This window comes from Saccopteryx leptura, chromosome X, assembly GCF_036850995.1.
Source record: "Saccopteryx leptura isolate mSacLep1 chromosome X, mSacLep1_pri_phased_curated, whole genome shotgun sequence".
Taxonomy (NCBI): domain Eukaryota; kingdom Metazoa; phylum Chordata; class Mammalia; order Chiroptera; family Emballonuridae; genus Saccopteryx; species Saccopteryx leptura.
The window spans coordinates 124,212,129-124,234,649 of NC_089516.1; the positions used below are offsets into that span (position 1 = coordinate 124,212,129).

General features: G+C 40.7%; 1 protein-coding gene and 1 long non-coding RNA gene across 4 annotated transcripts in view; one reads left to right on the forward strand and one right to left on the reverse strand.

The window, feature by feature from the left end:
• Window positions 1-704: 704 nt before the first annotated feature.
• Window positions 705-2,857, reverse strand: LOC136385329 (uncharacterized). The gene is made up of 2 exons (XR_010747807.1): window positions 2,728-2,857; window positions 705-2,166 (listed from the first exon to the last, which is right to left on the reverse strand). It is a non-coding gene; the product is annotated as an uncharacterized lncRNA (long non-coding RNA).
• The window catches only part of OCRL (OCRL inositol polyphosphate-5-phosphatase), a 58,615-nt gene continuing 38,612 nt past the window's right edge, over window positions 2,519-22,521 (forward strand). For 2 of the 3 annotated variants that reach the window (XM_066356109.1, XM_066356111.1), the window contains exons 1-9: window positions 2,519-2,649; window positions 7,385-7,464; window positions 9,573-9,611; window positions 14,447-14,557; window positions 14,975-15,064; window positions 15,738-15,858; window positions 15,946-16,107; window positions 17,943-18,044; window positions 18,576-18,690. In XM_066356109.1, coding sequence (XP_066212206.1) covers window positions 2,588-2,649; window positions 7,385-7,464; window positions 9,573-9,611; window positions 14,447-14,557; window positions 14,975-15,064; window positions 15,738-15,858; window positions 15,946-16,107; window positions 17,943-18,044; window positions 18,576-18,690 — 882 coding nt within the window. In that variant the 5' untranslated portion in view covers window positions 2,519-2,587. The remainder of the gene's footprint in view (window positions 2,650-7,384; window positions 7,465-9,572; window positions 9,612-14,446; window positions 14,558-14,974; window positions 15,065-15,737; window positions 15,859-15,945; window positions 16,108-17,942; window positions 18,045-18,575; window positions 18,691-22,521) is intronic. The other variant, XM_066356110.1, reaches the window with a different exon arrangement.

A 22,521-nucleotide genomic window follows, 5' to 3' on the forward strand; every position in this document is an offset into this window, starting at 1 on the left:
TCCTTCACCTTTGCTTTAAAGTGGTTTCTGGTTTTACCAAATATTTCTTTGACCCTTCTGACTAATTTACTTAAAATTTTATTTCATGCCTTTTTATTTACAAACCTCTGCAATATGTGGTCTCTCATCTCCAGTTCCTCACAATACAGTCTCTTCTCAATTCTCTGTCACCTTGTTTCTACCTCCGCCACTTACTGAAACCTCTTATTCGGTGGTCTCTTCTAAATTCCTTGACACATCTGAAGAAATCTCTCAGTCTTCATTTTCCTTGTCCTGTTCTCAGCATTTGACACTGTTGACCCTCCCCCACATAATATTTCTTTGTTTTTCATTTTCATTGATTGGAAACATTCTACAATGCTGGAAAGTACATGGAATAACATAACCAATATATGTAACAACGACCCAGTTCTATCAAATCTTGCAACATCACCTTTGTTATTTTGTTTGTTTTATTTTGTTTTTTGTTTGTTTGAGAGAGGCAGGGGGAGAGAGAGAGAGAGAGAGAGAGAGAGAGAGAGAGAGAGAGAGAGAAACATCGAGCTGCTTCTGTATGTACCCCGACTGGGGAATCAAACTGGCACCCTCCATACTCCAGGACAACATTCCAACCAACCAAGCTATCCAGTCAGGGTTTAATTTTTATTGATTTTTAGAGAGACAGAGAGAGGAAGGGAAGCATTTGCTGTTCCACTCAGTTGTGCTTCTTTTTTTTTTTTTTTTTTTTTTTTGGTTGCTTTCCATGTGTGTCCTAACTGGGGATTGAACCTGCAACTTGTTGTTTCAAGATGATGCTCTTAATCAACTGAGCTAACCGTCCAGGGTCAGCAACATCAATTTAAAGATTGTGTTTTAAAAGTAAATAATACAGATACCATTGATATTCCCTGTATACCCTTCTCCAGTCTCTACTCTCCCAATACTTTTGTATTTGGTGATGATTATGCCCTTTAGTGTTTTATATACTTTTACTACTATACCTATACGTATATTCATATGAAGAATTCTCTGTTCCAAGGTCATAAAGATGTTGTCCTATTTTCTTCTTAAAGTTTTAAAGATCTGCTACCTGGAATTGATTTTTCCTCCTCTATGGTGTGAAGTAGGGATCTAATTTTATAATTTTCCATGTGGGTGATCAATAGTCCTAATACCACTTAGTAGATAATCCATTTTTTCCTCACTAACTTCAAATATCACATGCTGCATTTCAACTTTCTATATACGTGTGACCTGTATTGGAGCTTTGTATTCTGTTCCATTGGTCTATCTATCTCTATACCACACTGTCTAAATTACTATAGGTTTAGAATCAGTCTTGATATATAATCCATTGTAGATTTTTGAGCAAATGAATAATAATTGAAGCATTTCTCTGGGAATAATATTCTTGTAACTTTCAACAGAGTAAAATGATCAAAGGAGATATCTATCTCCAGGGTTTACAATTAAGTCATGGTGGTGTGAATGGAGAGAAAACACAAAATCTAAAAGTAATCCCAAAGAAAATATTAACAAGGTTTGTTGACTGATTAGATACAGAGAAATGAGGAGAGAGTAAGAAAGCATATGGCTTTGAAGTTTCAAGTCTGAGTGGCTATGTGAAATCATGATGAGTTAGTTTTGTTATTCAGTATTATGATAACAATGGGGTATATAAGTCAAGGAGTCAGGGCCAGGGATGTATATTTGGTCATTGCTTGCATAGAGGTGACCTAAAGCGGCTGCAAAGGTCTGAGCTTTATGGATTCTTCCGATTTAGGAGGTGGAAGAAATAAGAGGAAAGGGAAGAATGAACATTCGAGATATGGGATAACCAGCACGATGCATTATAACCGTAATAGAGGCATTTTGAATGGATGATGCGGGTCCTGTTGGCCCAACCTCTTTGAGTTCTCACATAGGTATGACTTTGTTTGTTTCTGTGGCAATCTTCAAAGCCCCGAAAATAATTCTAGTGTCACGGGCAGCATTTAAAACGTACGCCTTGCTGGACATGGTGGAGACGCCCCTGGTCCGTCGGGTCTCTCGCTGTAGTTCCGTAGTTTGGCCACAGGGGGCGGACTCTACGGCGGCCTGGAAAACTGGCGGGGACGCGAGGTGCCGCTCTCTCTTGGGGGTCAGGCTCTTGGCTCCCGGCTCCCGGCGCGCGGCGCGGACTCTTTCCTAAAACAACGCGCGGCAGTGTCGCGTGGGTGGGAGGACGCGGGAGGCAGTGTCGTCGGATCCGCCCGCAACCCTCAGCCCGGCTGATCCCGAAGGCCGCCCGGATGGAGCCGCCGCTCCCAGTCGGAGCCCAGCCTCTCGCAGTATCCGCCAGAGAGAAGGGGGAGGGGAGGCCGCTCAGGCGGGGGGTGGTCGGAGTGGGTTTCCTGCGGGACGCGGCGGAGGCTGGGTGCGGGAGCGGTCCGGCCCAGAGGCCGAGCCTAACGGGGGAGGGGGCCGGCGCAGGAGACAGTGCCCGAGCACAGGGGCGGGCGGGTAGAGGGGCGGCGGCCTCCCTCCACCCGCGCCACGACACCCCGCCCGGGCCGGCATTCTAGCGCAGACCCTTGACTGATGCCCGCATACTGTGGAGGGCGTGGAAATGAAGGGTCCTCTCCGGGAGCCCTGTGCCCTGACTCTAGCCCAGAGGAATGGGCAATATGAGTAAGTAACTACCTGATTCCCGCAAAGGAAGGGACCCTGCTGTTACCGCCCAGCCCCAAACCGCGAGAAGCCGCCTACCCTTCTCCCACTGCTGCCGCGTGGGCAACAGGTTCAGGGGAAGGTGTGAAGTGCGAGTGCTCTAACCACGGGGCTTTGTCCCCAACATCCAACCCGCTGTATTGCTTCTAGCAGTGTCCTCAGTGGAAGGACTCAATGGGCGGGGAAGCAGGAAGCCCGAGTTCTTAGTTCCTGCTCCTGCAACTGACATGTGTTGTGTAACATTGGGCAAGTCAGTAAGGCTTTCTGGACCTTAATGCCTTCATCAGTTAAATAAAAACATGAACTGCTTACCTTATAGCCTTTGGCGTTGGAACTGAGAATAAATGTGAAAGTGGTTTATAAAAAGTAAAAGTGCTGTAGAATCACTTAATTGTTAACCTTGACAGACGTGCCTTTTCCGAACCCCGTTCAAGGGTTCCCGCAGTCTCCCCACCCCTTAGTCCACGTGCTAGAAGGCATATTCATTAATTCAGTAATGGTTTCATGTAGTCCAGTAACTACCTCATTTATTGACCTGTTAGAAAAAGTACTGGAATGTGCAGAAATGTAAATGATATTTGGCACGTTATTAGTGCGTTACCTTCCATTCTGCCTTGCACATAAGAGCTCAGTAAATACTGTTGATTGATGGATCAAAAGATTATTTTGATAAGCTATCACTGTAGCTCCTGATCTCACTCCCTTGCCACTGATGCCTCGTCTTGAAAGTATCTATGGTGACCATTACACTTAATAAGTCCTATCTATCCTGTGTGCTCAAGCCACCTCCCTTCATTTTTCACTGGTTTCTTGACATTAGAGTTTAAAAACTGTTGATCGCTTACATTCTGCCATTGCCCAACACTGGATTCCACCTAAAACCGATTTTTCTCAGTCCCCACTTTTAGATTGTCCAGACTCAGTCTGTATCACTGCTGTCTAATTATACAGTGAGAGTTTCTTCCTGCCCCATCCGGCCCTTTTCTGAGACTCTGTGCCATGCTAACTGGACATCAGCTGGTTCTATGAAGTACCTCTTCCCTGTGTCCTACTTGGTCAGTTCTATTGATGTAGGAATCTCATACTGTTTTTACCAGATTTCATCAAACTCAGGAAGGCAAATTTAATAAAAGTCAATTTAACAGAAATGTGAATTGAAAAATGGACCACCACTGCCACTTGCAAAGGCTGGAAAAGGCTGGAGACCTGTGACTTTTGGGCAAATGAGTAAATTTGTGCCTTGGTTTCCTCTTACTATAAAAAATATATATGAGGATTAAATTAAATAGCTATATTATTGAGATCATCACAGCCCGTGATCTGGTCTCTTGGTTCCATTGGTTTCGAACTCTATTCAGCTAATAAGGGAGCGAGCACCTGGTCTTGAGAGAAATGTCTCACTCTATCTGAGCTCTTATCCAAGAAGAACTTTTAAACTTGCAGTGGTAGCTCTCCTATTTGTGTGTTTCTCACATAAAATCAAACTCTTGTGTTCCATATTTGTTTTAAGTTATGGAGGCATAGCAACTACTAACACTTACTGGTTTGATCTGTGCTGGGCTCTCTTCTAAGCACTTTTCACGAATTAATTCATTTAACCCTCAGGTGAGTGAGTGGTACTGTGAAATAGTAATATTTTCATCGTCATCCCCCTTTTATAAATAGATAAATTGAGGCACAGAGAGGTTAAGTCACTTGCTCACAGGGTGTAGTAGCCTCACTGAGATGTAAATCCATGTAACATATCTCAGGATTATATCGTTTGAGGCGTTTCTTTGAAAATCATTTATTACAGACACCTAATACTTCATACCATCTACAATCTTGGAAGTCTCATGTCTTGGGTTCCTCTTCTGAATTCGGTGTCCAGAACGTCTTTACTTTTGGCCTGTTTATCCTAGAACTTGAAGCCTGTTTTAATCTTTAGTTCTGTAGTTACTGCTATTGACCATGAAAAATTTACAAGAGAGACTGAAGTTTTTTGGAAACAGAATCAAACACTTAACTTTTTTTCAAGGAAAATGAATTATGCAGCTTTTTGTTTCATCTTTAAACTTCCTTGAACAAATCTTAAGTATTTTCTAGAAATAATGCTGAATCCACAGTTACAATTGGTCATTCCATTCTGTTTGTTTGACAACTACCAAATTCTGATTCCCATTGTTTTGCCATGTATTATTTTTCATCGTTCTGTTCTGAAAAGAATGGTTAGGTAACATTTTTATGATTATTCTTAGCCCTACTTTCTTGCTACAGTTTATTTAGTGACTAACACATAGAACATAGATATTCAATAAATATTTGTGGGAATGACTTAATCCCAGTTTATCTTTGTTTTCTGATGGGCTTTTGTGTGTGTGTGAGGGGTTGCATTTTTTTTTTTTTTACTGAAATATAATTGACATACAATATTATGTTAGTTTTGAGTGTAAAACATAATTATTCAATATTTGTGTATGTTGAGAATGATCACCACACATAGTTATAACTTTTTAAAAAATAACGAGGATGTAACGTACCCGTGACTTACTCTTCTATAACTGGATTTTTGTATCTTTTGATCACCTTCACCCATTTTACCCACCTTTTACCCCCTTTCCTCTGAGGACCACCAGTTTCTTCTCTATCTATGAGTTTGTTTTTTGTTTGTTTTTGTTGAGATCATACAATATTTGTCTTGCTCTGTCTAATTTACTTTATTTTACATAATGCTTTCAAGGTCCATCCATGTTGACTCTTTTGTAATAGTTTTAAACAATACATTCCAGTTGAAACTTTACTGCTAATGTTTAACAGTATTTCTGGTCTAGTTACTTGGAGATTAAATTTGTATGTGCTCATTTTCCTCAAAGTAAATTCTTCTTCCTTTCTTTGTCAGCCTTTATCTAGTTTCTAGTCTCCATCTGGGTTTATAGGACTTTCTACTCAATTCATGAACTTTGCAGGTTGAAAGGACCCCATATTCCCCTAGTCATCTTAAAATACAAACCCCTGAAAATTAGGATCTCAACAGAAAGCATTCTTTCCCATAGTTTATTTCCCTTAGTTCTGTCTAAGCAGTTTCTTTCCCCAGTTATCTCTTTAAAAATTAACACATTTGAAAAAAATTCATAAAGCAAAAACAACCTCCCCCAAAGATAACAAAATAGAAACTAAACCCTTGAAAACAATGCATTTTTTATAGTATTTTTTTTTTCTGAAGTGAGAAGGGAGGGAGGTACACAGACAGACTCCCGCATGCGCCCTACTGGGATCCACCCAGCATGCCCACCAGTGGGCGATGCTTGGCCCTTCTGGGCTGTTGTTCCGCTGCAGTCGGAGCCATTCTAGCACCTGAGGTGGAGGCCATGGAGCCATCCTCAGTGCCTGGGCCAACTTTACTCCAATGGAGCCTTGGCTGCGGGAGGGGAAGAGAGAGATAGAGAGGAAGGAGAGGGGGAAGGGCGGAGAAGCAGATGGGTGCCTCTCCTGTGTGCCCTGGCCGGGAATCAAACCTGGGGCTTCCACACGCCAGGCCTACACTCTACCACTGAGCCAACCGGCCAGGGCCAACAATGACATTCTTAATGTCAGGAGTTGAACAGTTATATTTGGAAATTCATCTCTTTATAGCTTAATCTAGTTGGTTTTCTCAAGCAATATCTATGTTAGAGACAGGAGACCAATGTGAATATGGTAGGGTCCTTGCTTTCAAGCAGTTCCCAACAGTTTGGGAAATAAATATAACTACAATGTTGTATGTAAGTGTCATATTACAGGTCAAGCAAAGGGGCAGCTTCCCACAGCAGAGAGTATTTGAGATGAGTCTCAGGAAGAATGGTCCTGGCAAAAAGAACCACGTGAAGAGTGCTAGGTTTGGGGAAACGGCTGTGTTCAGAATGGCCACTCACCAGTAGAGTATACCTTGATTCTGGGCCATCTCAGATAAGTCGTGAATGAAAATGTAATATTTTAGAAGTACATAGGAATTTAGAAATCTCACATTTTTTATTGGGGGGAGGAAGGTTTTCAGTCATGTTTACCTATAACTGCCAGCAGGAAGTTGGAAACCAGAGTAAAAACACAAGGGATGTAAAGGCAGTCTGGTGACATCTGCTCCTTTGTTGGTCACTGGGGTTATTTTGATTGATCCAGCTAGCTGGGCACCTCCTCTCAGTCTCCCCTGAACCTGTATACTTGTTTGAAGAGATAGAACCATTCTTTGGCAAAAGCCATGGGGATACTGTTGGAAAGCTAATTTATGATATTTCTAATTCATTCATTCAACAAACTTGAGCAATTAGTATGTTCCAGTCACTGCCAGGTGCTGGAGGTACTATGGTGAAAAGAGAGCCATAGCCCCTGCCCTCGTGGAGTTCACACCTAGATATTATTAGTTCTTCACTCGGGTATGCATACTCTGAAGGTGTATGTGCTGTAATTCATGCTCTTAAGATTGTAAGCTGTTCTTAGGATGTAGGCTATTCTATGTTCTTTGTGGCGTAGAACAGTGTGGGTCTTCAGATATTGATCACCACTAATGTGCTTTTCGACCTGGAGCAATTTCTAACTGTCTTGATGCTCAGATCCAGGGAACAAGATACAGCAAACCTGATCAGTACAGGCTAGATTTGTGTAACAACACAGCAGTGTATTTTGTTGTTAAATGTTTGAATTTTTCAGTGGCTATTCGTTCATGCATTCTTCTGTTTCCTAGGTTAATAATCCAGTTGCACGTGAAGGAACAACATGTTCAAGATATCATTCCTATAAATAGCCACTTTAGATGTGTTCAAGGTACTAGCTTTAATTGCTTAGCTAGTTTTATAATATTTTTCCATGGTCATAATTGCCTTGTGTAATACCATACATATTTAAATTTTTCATTGTATGTAAAGTGAAACATTATTCTCTGCATAAATCTACCATTAAAAAGATGATAAATGTTTTGTCTAAGAGAGATGGTGGGTTATATTGGAAAAAAAAATATGTGTGTGTGTGTGTGTGTGTGTGTGTGTGTGTATATATATATGTCTATACACACACACACACACACACTGATATATATATATATATATGGATTTTTTTCCCTCACCTGCTTCCCTGGCTGGGGGTTACAAATGTTACCTATATAGGTAGCCTTTTCTTAATGTTTGTGTATTGAATTTTAGTGAGGGAGAGAAAGAGAGTATGTGCCCTGATCAGAGATCGAACCAGCAACCTCTGAGCTTCAGGACGATGCTCTAAGCAGCTGAGCTATCTGGCCAGGACTGTGGGTAGTCTTTTATGCTAACAGACCCATAGGTAGATTTAAATGACACTCTTGGGTTTAACTGACACACTGCTCATTGTAAAGTATCAAGGTTGCTTGGATTCACACACATTCAGCACTTTATCCCCTTGCTATTTGAATTAAAAAACTTGGCAATATGCCTTGAGAGATTGTAATACTTTATACTCAATTGTGCTGATTCTCAAAACTTGGCATTGGTGAATCATAAGAAAATGGACTCAGGGGAGGATATATTTGGCTTCCTGCCCTCACATTTAGGGACAAAGAACAGAACATCTGTTGTTTCATCTGCTACAATGAGAATAAAATAATTGGGAGGTTTGCGTGGGAGGTGTTGCTTCTGTCATCTCACATTGCTCTCCAAAGGAAATTGATTACTAGAGAACAAATGCATTATGTTTGCAGTGGGTCTGTTGGCTTCATCAGATAGAAGAATTGTGTCAGGTATAGCTAGCTCCTTGGAAAACTTGAAATCTGCCTTGCATGGAGTCCTTCTTACACTATATTGAACTTTTTTTTCTTTAATCACAGAAGTTATATATATATATACACACACTATAAAAATTTTGGAAAGAGCATAAAAGTATAAAACAAAGCAAATTTTCATCCATTAGAGATAAACACCTAAAATTTTCCCTTGTTCTACACATGTAACTTTTAGAGTGGGTGGGACTTAAACTGTATATAGTTTTTTGTCTTTTCTTCATGCCATCATATTATGAGTACATTTCTGTGTCATCATTTGCTGTATACTATTCTGTTTAATGAATGGCCCATAATGTAATTATTTTCTCGTGTTTGACATTTGGGTTATTTTCCACTGGTATAAATAGTAATGTGGCCCGACCTGTGGTGGCGCAATGGATAGAGTATTTGGCCTGGAATGCTGAGGTTGCTGGTTCGAAACTCTAGGCTTGCTGTTGGCTAAAACCAGGGATGTCAGAGAGGAAGAGATGGCTTGGGTCTAGAAACTAAAGGGAAGGAAGGAAGTCAAGGAGAGCCATGGAGAGAAAAGAGAACTCTGAACTTGGAGACTGTTCTGTCCCAATTAATACTGACTTGTGTGCGGGAGGCCTTGGACCCACAGGTATTAGCTACAGCCGAAGGTAAGGAACTTTGGGTATTCTCTGTTCCTGTATGGGGCAGAGGCGGAGATAATAGTCACTGGTAAATTTTTAGACACTAGATCTGAGTTAAGGAAGTAATTTAGCTCTGGGTTTTGGTGTCACTTCCTTGGATTTTTATAAGAATTATCTAAATGATTCAGATTATATGAAATTTGTATGTTATAGTTGGGGGTACTTAAACTCATCTTCACTTGAACTAACATGTTATGTTTCCTACTATTGTAATTCCTTGATTTGCTTTGAGGCATCCCATTCAGTTTTTTGTTTAGTTCATTTCTCCTTTAGTTAAATTGCTCATAATCTTTACCTCTAGTGCTATTATACTTTTTTAAAATGCTAAACAAAAGAGCAAAGGATTTTTAAAAAATGTTTCCTAAGACCTAGGAGTGGTGATTGAGGGAGGCAGTTATTTAGTTAGGTATATACTTCTTTGGTTGTGATGACAGGTTTCTTCCCTGATCATGTTCTTTCTTCTTTTCCCTCAGAAGCAGAAGAAAATCTTTTGATTGATATAGCTTCAAACAGTGAGTATCTTTATAAATGAAGTTGATTTTCATTCAACAAACATTTACTTAAATACCCACTATATTTAAGACACCTTTTTGGCACGTTTTTATCTTACCATCTTATCCAGTATTCTCTATTTTCTTCAGGCAGCCAACTAAATTAGCATTGCTTCCCAAAAACATTTAGGCTAAGCATAAGAAAAAGCAGGTGGCTGTCAAGAATATTTTTTAAAGTTGAAAATATGATCTGCTTTTCTAATGCTGAACTTCTTTGAGCTACCAGTACTGTTGCTGTCATTGCTATAGAATTGATCATTGTAGGAAGGACCAGAAAATGTTTAAAGCTCATAAGGTTTATAAGTGTGTTTTATTAGTGGGTGTTTTTTTTTAACTGCTGTTATGTTTTTAAGCTTTTTTTAACCTGTTTATTATTTTTGCATGTTAAGTCATAATGATTGTCTTTATTTGTTATATTATTTTGGGAGGCCATTGAGCCCCTCTTGTAGCAGGCATACCTTTTTTTCTTAAAATAATTTTGGGCTTTTATTTAAGCCCCATCTCCTCAACACATCCCTTTATTGGAACATCTTCTCACTGTCTTCATTCTTTCATTTGTATCTGGTTGAAGCGAATCATTGACTTTTACCGTTTCTTTGCTTCTCTGATTGTGCTGTGTAATGGGGAGGAGAAAACGTGCACTCTGTGGTGACTGTGGGAAAGAGCTTGGGCCACATGAGTCTGAATCCAACTGGTTGCCTTATCTCTTGGTTGAGTCCTTGGATGAGTGGGGCGTGACTCTCAGCTTGGGGCTGTGGATTATACACACTTTTGTTTACACACCGTTCCTGTCTTTGGCACCATTAACTTGCATTGAACATTAGTTGAGCTTTTTCTGGTTTAGATTTTATTATTCTTTCGTTTGATCATGCATTTTGGAAATCTGAAGGGCTGATCCTGAAAAGTTAAGTAAACTCAGCCACTGGCTTCTACTGTAGGTTTACAAGAGAGCAGATAACTTAATAGCTATGTCTTCTTGTGCTTAGAAATAAAGCAAAAAGAATATTAAAAAGCAAAATTTGAGCAAAGGTAGTTTAGCAGTGACTGATGTTGCTGCTGAAGATTCTGAAATATCCTGTTCCTGATGAAATAGGTATTTCATCCAAAGCTGAGAAGTTATACTGAACTGTGCCTTTTCTCCTGTAAACACCTAGTCTGTGGCATTGTTTTGTCGGTCTCTGCTGCATAAGAATTAGCTATGTGTTGCTCTGTCCAGAGTTCAAGTTACTAGATCCTAGAGGGGAAATAGGTAAGAAGCCATCTGAATAAAATCATGTTATCTCTGCCCATTTAATAACATTTGTGCTGAAACCAAATTTTATCTTGATTCTTGGGCTTCATACGTAAACTTTAGAGCTCACAATATGTTACAGGAGGGGAACCCTAAGTTTGTTAGAAAAATATATATGCATCCAAAGCTCAGAAGAGAAGTATGAGTCACTAACACATACATGGTATTGGGAACCAAGAGAGATGATGATTGTATAGAGCTGTGCTGTCAGCTACAGTAGACACTAGTTACGTGTGCACATTTAAATTAATTAAAGTTAAATTAGAAATTCAGTTCTTCAGTCACACTGGTCACATTTCAAGTGCTCATTAGCCACGTGTGGTCATTGATGACCATATTGCACAGCATAGTTATGGAACATGCCCATCATCACAGTAAGTCCAATGACTGCTATTATAGATGGAGAAAAAGTTTTAGGATTGAACTCTACTTAAAAAAATATATTGATTGATTTTAGAGAGAGAAAGACCCAGCATAAATGGGTTAATGCTGATGGGAAATAGGTTATGAAAGGGTCAGGTTAAAAATATCGGGGGGAGATGTCTAGGAATTGTTCTGAGGGAAAGATTCCTGTGAGAATTGGAGGAGTTATAAGTCAAAGAAAAGGTGGCGTTTGAGAGGAGTACTTTTCTTCCTTGTGTCAGAAGGTTAAAGAGATGAGTACAAATAACCAGGTCAGTTAGCATGTGATGGTTTCCTTTTTCTCCGAAGTCTGAGGTGAACCAATTAGCTTGGAATGAGAGGGCACGAGAAGAGGGGGGTGTGGAGAGCAAAGATTGAGGATAACTGAACAGATGTGCAACAGTTGTTCTAGATAGTAGTAGGAGACCAGTTGGTTATGGAAACTTAGATTGCTCCCTATCGTAGAGTGCTCAGTTGAGGTAAGCAGTCAGTGTATAATGGGGTGTGTGTGTGTGTGTCTCCCTCTGGTTGTTCACATATAAAGTAAAGAGGAGTTAGTTGAATTTCTGAGAGATGGATGTTAGCCGCCAGGTGCTGTGGAAGAACAAAATGGTAAGGCAGTTCTGGGCTTTTGGAACAGAGCATAATGATGACATTTGTTTGGTAAAAAAGGAAGTGAAAGCAGAAGGGCGTGAGTGAGTGGAGGCTGAGAGACTAGAGGGATGAATCAACCAGAGGTTCCCGGATAAGCAAGTAAGCTAGAAGGAATAACAGGTCAGAGTGGGGTATTTGAATTAGAGATTTACGCGGTGATGGTGTTTCTATGATGGAAAGGGCTGGAGTATAACTGAGGGCGTGCCAGTGATCACTGAGGGAATAGGGTGCTCAGGTGGACGACAAGGTCACTGGAGAAGGAAGTTGAAGGCATCAGCTGGGTTTTCTGTGTTGGTTTTGAAGGGACCCAAAATTAAGGCAGGTGTTCAAGTGGTGAGGCAGTCTTATGAGTCAGATATTGAACCCTGGATTCAGAAGTGTCTGGGAAGATGGGAAATAATCTCATGGAGGAAGGAACAGAAGAAGCTCATATAGCCCAATGGTTGAGCCTCAAAGGAGACAGGGTTTTTCATGAGAGGGAAAGAATGAATGGCTTGGAGATGGTGTTAGGACAAATAAGGACACCGATCTAAAATTACATAGGGCATGCGAGAGGACAGACGGCCTCCCTTACAGAGGGCTATGCGGGGAGTGCCACTCTCGGGGACCAGCCAGTTTGCAGGTGACTGATTTTCAATCTGGATAGGTGTAGAGTCACTCTAGAGTAATTTAAAAGCTACCAGTGCCTGGGCTTCACCCCCAGAGATTCTGTGTTATTGGCCTGGGATGAGGCCCAAGTGTCGTATTTTGTAAAACTGCTTCTGGTAATTCTGATGCAGCCGTAGTCAGAAAGCGCTGAGAGTCGCAGGGAATGTTCAGAGAAGTTGAGGCCCTAGTAGTGTTTACTGATCACAGAGGCTTGAGTGCTTGGGAATGGAGCCAAGTAAAAGGCAGGGTTGTGGGGTAGTTTGTCCTTTTTCCCTTGCAACATGGTGAGAGAACATCTAGTGTCATTTTGTAAGCAATTTCTGGGATCTTCTGCCCATTAAATGGGCTAATTATTTTTTATATGTGCTAAACTATGTCTTTCAAGGATTACGGGAGAGACTATGTGTTCTTGTTCTAAGTTTCTATCAGATTGAAACTTCTCTTTTTTTTTTTTTTTTTACTGCTTTTAAAATAAATTATCTGAGAAAGGATTACTTGTGTACTGAAGGAGTTTTTCTCTGTATCTCAAGGCTGCTCTTAATTGGCTGTTGTTATTCATGCCTCCTTTTTTTCCTCCTCCTTAAAGTGGCGCTGTCGTTAATTTTATTATTTCTGACCCACTTGGATGTCTTCTTTTTCATTCCTTTCTCTATTTTTATCTCTTTTCTTTCCCGATCATTAAGTCTATGGGGATAGAAACTTAAGGAAATACAAAGGAAAAAAAAAAAGAGTCAAAGGTTCTGCAGTAGATTTCCACCATAAGAAACTAGGGTTTTCATTTCATCTTCTCATCTCTTTGTTATATACAAGACTCCAGTTAAACAGTTGTTTACTGAATGCCTTCTGTCCAGTGTGTCATCGTGTCATTGTCTCCAGTAAAGTGACCAGGCATCCCTGTGTGCCTGGGATGTTCACAGTCTTAGCTTTGAGGGTTGTGCATTCTGGAAAGCCAGCGCTCAGTTGCAGGCGGCCCTGGGAGAGCGCAGGAGTGCTGTGATGAGAACCTGTGTCTGCTTCTGCCTCTCGCACTCAGGAGCTTAGGGTTTCCAGGCTGGGAGAAAGCATTATGTGTAATAAATCAGTTAAAATTAAAAAAAAATACCTAAGTTTCCTAGATCACCAACGTCTTAGGTAACTTTGCTTGTGATCACACTATTTTGCAATCGGTCATTATATTGCTTTTGTAAGTTTATTCAAGTCCTACATTTTTCACTAAGAATGAAACATAGATGCTTCTTTTCAGAATAATTCAAACCAATTCCATTATTCTTTTCTTTTTAATTAGTTTGTAAATTGGATTGCCTGGGTACACTCTGTACCTAGGAACAACCATCTTCCTTCTTTTGCTTTCTTTACACCTCAGCTACTCTTGCTGAACGATCTGGATTGGAAATGGTAGGAATTTCCAGGTAGAGGATGAGAGGAGGGTGGTTGGGGGATTCATCTTTTGCAGAATTTAGAGGTCCCTGCATTGACACCTGAGGGAGAAATCGGAACGTAGGAAACTATGATTTCAGTGTGTGTCATATCACTGTATGGGGCTGCTCAGGGACCTGGTTCACCGGCTTCTCTTAGACTCTCCCCTCTGCATTGCCCCCACCCCGCATCACCCTGCACCGCCTCCGCTGCCACCGCAGCCACCACACTGAGTCCCTTAACCTTGTAGACGTGCTTCCTACGTGAGAGATCTGGAATCTCTGTGATCTGGACCCTCTCCCATTAAGCTGGGAAATTGAGACTATGACCCCAATGAAACGCTGTATTCCATAGCTATGTGTGTATGGATTTCAATTATTCTTAGGTGGCTGCAAGATTCGGGTTCAGGGGGACTGGGCCAGAGAGCGCCGCTTTGAAATCCCTGATGAGGGACGCTGCTTGAGGTTCCTGTCGGAGATCCTTGCTGCTCAGGAAGGTAACTCAACACGCAGCCGTTTTCTTTCTACTATTTTAAAGGGAGGGAAATTTCTGGCCTGCAGATACAGGGGCAGGTAGCCCTGAACAAAGGATTTCACCACCCCTATGCACACCCTGGGCCTTGATAGATGATTTTTTAAAATTCAGGAATGAACCCAGTGGCGGGTCAGGGAACACTCTATTCAGCGTTAAGGACACGGAGCTAGTTTCCAGTATCTTCGGAGCAGTGGCATGTACTGCCTTCTGCCCCTGGATGGTCCCCAAGGTGCCCTCATTTTTTTAGCCTTGTCCTTTACATTCAAGAATGCTGCTGGCCCCTGCCTTGGAGGAGTGCTGAGTGAGTGGCCTCTGTTTATGGTAAACTCCACTCGGTGAAGGGCTCCCCAGTTTCTGACCATGACCCTTATCTCTCCAGCGCACTCACAACTTCTTGTTCCAGAACAAAAGGACTCGTCCAGCTGGTACCAGAAAGTAGACAGCAAGGACAAACCTTCTGCTTTTCCAGGTACTGAAAACATTATTTTTTCCCCTGGTTGCTTTGATCATTGTGGAGTGAGTAGATTTTCTTTGGACAGATAATATATAGTAGATTACTGTCAGTGTCAGGCATCCGCTGTGAAGTGATTCTGTGCAGGCCATGCCCACTGAGCAGCGTGCGCTCCGATCCTTGCTGCGGCGCATTAGCTCTTCTGGAGCCAGCTCAGCACTGTGCTTAAATAATAAGTGTAGGTTCCAAGGCCGCTCTTCCTTGATCTGAATCCCAAATTCTACAATTTACTAGTTAGATGACCTTGGTCGAGTTACTCAATAACTCCAGAGGCCCATTTCCTTTTCTGTAACATGGGAAAATTGTTAATAGCACTGACCTCAAGGGGTCTTTGTGATGATTAAGTGAGATAATGATATAATCCTTTGTTATCAATCAGGCACTGTGTTAAGTCTTCAATAAATGTTAGTGCTCATTATTTAATATAACTTACTGTTGTTCTAGTTAATATGTTAGTGCTTCAGGGACATTCGTGCTTCTTCCCCCAGTCTAAGTTAACAGTTCCTTTTTGTTTAGAATTTGCCATTGAGCAAGTAGTGATCAAATTGAACCCACTGATCAAAGCAGAGCCCTGTTTATCCTGGATAGGATAACCGGCCCACCCTTTGATGCTGGGTTCTGTGTCCTTTAGGTCTTCTTGGATTCGAGGATAATTTTTCATCTATGAATTTGGACAAGAAAATAAATTCACAAAACCAGCCTATGGGGACTCACCGGGAACCCCCCCCGCCACCCCCTTCAGTGAACAGAATGTAAGGCCTATGTCAAAATATACTTTCCATGTAGAAGACTTTTCTATTTTAGGCAGTTTCACTTTGAATCTCTCATATATTTCCTAGGCTTCCACGTGACAAAGAAGCTTCTAACAAGGAGCAGCCTAAAGTGACCAACACCATGCGGAAGCTCTTTGTACCGAACACCCAGTCAGGGCAGCGGGAGGGCCTCATCAAACATATTCTGGCAAAGCGAGAGAAGGAGTACGTCAACATTCAGACTTTCAGGTTGGTCTCTCTTTACTCCTGAAGTACAGCAGAAAATGGCCTTTTGATCCTTAAGCTAGTAGTTTAATGAGCTTAATTAAGAATCAAAGCATAGTGAAAAGGAATGTTCGATTCATTCAAGCCCCTGTCTCTATCCAAAATAATGCAGATGTTATCAATTTTTAAATTTCCCTTGGATTTTCTAACTACTAACGATTCAGTCTTTTTCTTGTGTGACAGAGACAGAGAGAGAGGGACAGATAGGGACAGAAAGACAGGAAGGGAGAGAGATAAGAAGCATCAATTCTTCATTGTGACTCCTTACTTGTTCATTGACTCCTTTCTTATATATGCTTTGACTGGGGGCTACAACGAGTGACCCCTTGTTCACGCCAGCAACCTGGGACTTAAGCCAGGGACCATGGGGTCACGTCTATGATTTCACGCTCAAGCCAGTGACCCCGTGCTCAAGCTGGATGAGCCGTGCTCAAGCCAGCAACCTCAGGGTTTCGAACCTGGGTCCTCTGTGTCCCAGTCCGATGCTCTATTATTGACTGCATCACTGCCTGGTCAGGCGTTTTGGTTGTTGTTGTTTTTGATTTTGGCTTTGTTTTATTTTGTTCTCTTTTTGACGATGCAGTCTTTACTAATATTTCTGTCTGCTCTTAGGAAACCGATCAGGCTCACATGTAAAGTCTGACTGTTTAGTCGGGGGCGCTGATCTTTTTCCCCTTATATTGTCAAATAAACAAATGACAACAGCCAGCACAATAGCCATCTAGTGTAAATCAATCAACATTATACCTATTATTTTTTTTTGTCAGATTGGCAGAATTTAGTAATTAGTTAACCTGTATCGTGAGATGGAAAAGGTTGGAAATCACTGTTCTATAGATTTGTTCCCTAGCACAGTCCCTAAGGAAGTGTGCTTATCTTTCTGGCCTGCTGAATTGTTCCGACCAATATTGGAAACTTAAAGTCCACCGTAACCCCTCGATCTTAACCTGCTTGCTTTGAAAGTTAACTAAGAAAGTTTCACCTCAGCCTCTTGATGGGGAGGTCTGGCTTGGAGTCTTTCATCTGCGCCGCAGTTTCTGTGTATCTTTACTTGTTGCTACCTTCCTTCCTGGAAGATAAGGGTATGTGGCACGTGGCATGCTGCGTGCGTGGCCTGGCCTGGCCTTTATCTCAGTGCACAAAGCAGTGACACTTTTCTTTGCTATTTGGGAATAGCACGTACCCTTCTATTTCAAGATGCCAGGCCCATCTACTATCCCGTTGCGCCTAATTTATTCTAGTGCAGTCATAACTAGATCCCTATGCTAAAACCTCCAGTTCCTATATTCATCATGATGCTTATATTTGTGTGTAAACAGTTCAGACAATCGGAGTTTTCCCTTCTGTTTTCCCCCTTAAAACTATATCTGCCTCAACAGAATTTCCTACACAGATGTCCTTGTCAGTGTTTGGATTCAACTACAGCCCCTTACAGAATAGTTACCCATATTAGACACACTTACAGCATGAAGATACCTCTTTCCCATCCACAAGCTCTCCTTTCAACTGTGAGTTTGGATGGAGTTTAATTGAAAGGAAATATGGTGGAATAATTAATTGTGTTTTTTTTAAATAGAGACTTCGGTCCTTTCTGTAGGCTCATGTAATGTAAAACTTAGAATAAGCTCACTGCCTTTAAGTGTTTTATATGCAGGCAGTTTTTCTTATGTGTGTGGCAAAACATTTAAGAAACTTGGTTGGCTTATTGTGAATATCCCTTTGTATGGGATGATGACAAACTTCCATTGGTTTATTCTTGACCTTTGTTTTTACGTTATCTTTTTGGTATTATTTATTAGGTTTTTTGTTGGAACTTGGAACGTGAATGGTCAGTCTCCAGATAGTGGGTTAGAACCTTGGCTGAACTGTGATCCGAATCCTCCTGATATCTACTGCATTGGGTAAAGGACACGTCTGGAATTTCCTTTGGGCTGTGTGTTCGGTGTTAGTTTACGTAACATTTTGCCTTCATTTAAAAAAAAAATCTATTTGGTAAAAATCTTCTGTAGACTATAAGTGAGAGTTAACTTGTGGGTCCAAGTTTTGAGATCAGAAAGGAATAGATACCTAAAATGGTGTAAGGAAGCACCTGGTCCTCACAGTACATGTAGAAAAGTATGTTCTTCACAGAAACTGAGACATAGGGTCAATTCTAACAGTGACTGTTCCTAGGATATATAAGCAAAGCTCTACTGTTACCCCTTGTGGAAGTTTTTTGTTTGTTTGTTTACATCTTTTATAGCCTGGCTGCATACTTGTATGCAGTCTTTCGAAAAGAAAGCTACTTGTCCTTACTGATCACCTGGGTCAACAGAGCAGTTCTGTAAAATTTCTCTCCAATTTCTTTATCATCTAATGTCACCAAATGGGACAGGAGGTAGTCAGAGGTAATTATGGGATACATAGAGACTTCACATTGTCTTGCCTTTCAGATTCCAAGAGCTGGACTTGAGCACAGAAGCCTTTTTCTACTTTGAATCTATGAAGGAGCAAGAGTGGTCTATGGCTGTGGAAAGGGCTTTGCATTCCAAAGCCAAGTATAAGAAAGTAAGTCACATTTAATTATCTTTTCTAGTATGGAACTAAATAAAACTCCCTAGACTTTACTGTTATGTGTATCTTGTTCCAAAAGACTGGTTTAGTGGAATTCTTTTTCCCATGTGTAATGCTGGAATAGGGTAGACTAATCCTTTTTACACCTATTTCCTGGGAAAAAAAATTCTCCGAACCTTCTGATCCTACATTTTCATTGCTCAGGCAGCTTCCAGGAGAAAAAAAAGAATTCTGTTCTTATAACAAAAATTACATACCAGGTCACTGATTTATGCAGTAAGAGTTTAAAATTGAGATTGTTTATTGGCATGGTCAGAAATGATGCTTTACAGAAAAGCAGTTTCAAGGATGCAGGTGCACACGATATGTTTTGGAACAAGAACAAGAATAAAAGTGGTGTGGGACCTTAAAGATGTCAGTGGAGTAGGCGGATGCACAGACGCCCAGCTCTCATCACCAAATTGGAATACAAATCAATTTAGGAAAAATCAGCATGAAAAACCAACTCTGAACTGCAAGAACGGCTCTCAAAAACCAAGGAGCAAAGAAGAAACCACAGGAGTCCTGGTAGGGAGTGCCTGAACCTCCTCTGCTTGCCGGAACTGAGGGGGGGTGGGGCTGAGAGCCCAGATGGGATCTCGGAGGGAGGGGAGCAGAAACTACTGCTCACAGCCACTTGCCTGGCGACCAGGGAGCGAGGTGCATTGAAAGGACCAGCTTATCTCCCAGGTGGAGAGGACAGGGAGAGGGACAGACTGTGAGGGGATAAGGAATGCAGGAGACGAGCTAAAAGGGCTGACTCATCCGTGCTGGAGGCAGCCATAGCTGGGGGAGGGACTGAACCTTCCACAAAACAGAGCTGAAGTGCTTCCGGATCAGAGATCTCCGGACATCTCTCCAGCTCCAATCAGCTCAACAAGACACAGCTGAAAACAAGAAGTGGGGAGGAGGGGCAGTAACTCAGGTCTCCATGGAGATCTGAGATACACCTCCTTCTACTGAAGCTGAGAAAACACCCTGCCCCCAGTGAGATTAGTGGGCTAAAGAGGCCTTCAGAGTCTCAGGTTATACCCATCGCATTCCTGGATACAGTTTCAAGGAAGCCCCCTGCTGAGATCAGCAAACAAGACTATCACCTGTTAACAAAACAAACAAATCAAGACTTCAAAGCTGCCCAAATCCTAAAGTGGATTACAGATAACAGCTGATACCAACCCAAGAAGACCTAGAAATAACACAACTGAAAACTGGAGGCAGACAACACCAAGCCTAGACTCAACCAACTCTACAAATAAAACACCATGATGAGAAGACAAAGGAGTGCAATCCAAATGAAACCACAAGAGACACCTTCGAGAGATGAACTGACTGATATGGAAATAATCAAACTTCCAGATGCGGAATTCAAAATAATGATTTTAAGGATGCTTAGGGATCTTAGAACAAAAATGGAGGGTCAGTATGAAAACCTAAATAAAGAAATAGCAAGTATAAAAAAGAATCAGTTGGAGATGACAAATACAATATCAGAAATAAAGACCACAATGGAAGGAATTAAAAACAGGATAGATAGAGCAGAGGATCGAATCAGCGAGTTAGAGGACAACTGGAATGAAGGCATGAAAGCAGAGAAGAAAAGAGAAAAGAGACTCAAAAAGTCAGAGGAAACTCTCAGAGAGCTCTGTGACAACATGAAGAGACATAACATCCGCATCATAGGGGTTCCTGAAGAAGAAGAAAAAGAACAAGGGATAGAGACTTTGTTCAATCATATCATAGCTGAAAACTTCCCTAAATTAATGCAAGAGAAACTCTCACAAATCCAAGAAACACAGAGGACTCCATTAAAGAGAAACCCAAAGAAACCTATACCAAGACACATCATAATTAAAATACCAAAGCTAAGCAATAAAGAGAAAATATTAAAAGCTGCAAGAGAAAAAAAAGTTATCACCTACAAAGGAGCCCCCATAAGGATGACATCTGACTTCTCAACAGAAACACTTGAGGCCAGAAGGGAATGGCAAGAAATATTCACAGTAATGCAGAACAAGAACCTACAACCAAGACTACTTTATCCAACAAGGCTATCATTTAAAATCGAAGGAGAAATAAAAAGCTTCCCAGACAAAAAACAACTCAAGGAATTCATTACAACCAAACCAATGCTGCAGGAAATGTTAAGGGGCCTGGTGTAAACAGATCAAAGTGGGAAAAGAATACAGCAAAAAAAGGAATACACCTTTAAAGAAGAAAATGGCAATAAACAACTACATATCAATAATAACCTTAAATGTAAATGGATTAAATGATTCAATCAAAAGACATAGGGTAGCTGCGTGGATAAGAAAACAGGACCCATACATATGTTGTTTACAAGAGACACACCTTAGAACAAAAGACACACATAGATTGAAGGTAAAAGGATGGAAAAAAACGTTTCATGCAAACGGAAATGATAAAAAAGCTGGGGTAGCCATACTTATATCAGACAAATTGGACTTTAAAACAAAGGATATAGTAAGAGATAAGGCCACTACATAATGATAAAGGGAGTAATCCAACAGGAAGATATAACTATTATAAATATCTATGCACCTAATATAGGAGCACCTAAATATATAAAGCAGACTTTGATGGATTTAAAGAGCGAGATCAACAGCAATACTATAATAGTAGGGGATTTCAATACCCCACTAACATCACTAGATAGATCCTCAAGAAAGAAAATTAACAAAGAAACAGCAGACTTATTGGAAACACTAGATCAACTCGATTTAATAGATATCTTCAGAACCTTTCACCCTAAAGCAGCAGAATATACATTCTTTTCAAGTGCTCATAGTACATTCTCTAGGATAGACCACATGTTAGGGCACAAAAGTGCTCTCAACAAATTTAAGAAGACTGAAATCGTATCAAGCACTTTCTCCGATCACAACGGCATGAAAGTAGAAATGAATCACAACAGAAAAGCTCAAAAATTCTCAAACACATGGAAACTAAATAGCAGGTTGTTAAATAATGAATGGATTAAGAATGAGATCAAAGAAGAAATAAAAAAATTCCTACAAACGAATGACAATGAGCATACGACAACTCAAAATTTATGGGACACAGCGAAAGCAGTGCTGAGAGGGAAGTTCATAGCACTACAGGCACACTTTCAGAAGCTAGAAAAAGCTCAAATAAACAACTTAACCCTGCATCTAAAAGAATTAGAAAAAGAAAAAGCAAGTAAAGCCCAAATGTAGTAGAAGGAAGGAAATAATAAAGATTAGAGCAGAAATAAATGACATAGAGGCTAAAGAAACAATACAGAAGATCAATGAAACTAGGAGCTGGTTCTTTGAAAAGGTGAACAAGATTGATGAACCTTTAACTAGACTCACCAAGAAAAAGAGAGAGAGGACTCAAATAAATAAAATTAGAAATGAGAGAGGAGAAATAACAACTGACACAACAGAAATACAAAATATTGTAAGAAAATACTATGAAGAACTGTATGCCAAAAAACTAGACAACCTAGATGAAATGGACAAATTCCTTGAAACATACAATCTTCCAAAAATCAATCTGGAAGAATCAGAAAACCTAAACAGACCTATTACAACAAATGAGATCGAAACAGTTATCAAAAAACTCCCAACAAATAAAAGTCCAGGGCCCAATGGCTTCACAACGGAATTCTACCAAATATTCAAAGAAGAACTAACTCCTATCCTTCTCAAACTGTTTCAAAAAATTCAAGAGGAAGGAAGACTTCAAGCTCCTTTTATGAGGCGAGCATAATTCTGATTCCAAAACCAGGCAAAGACAACACAA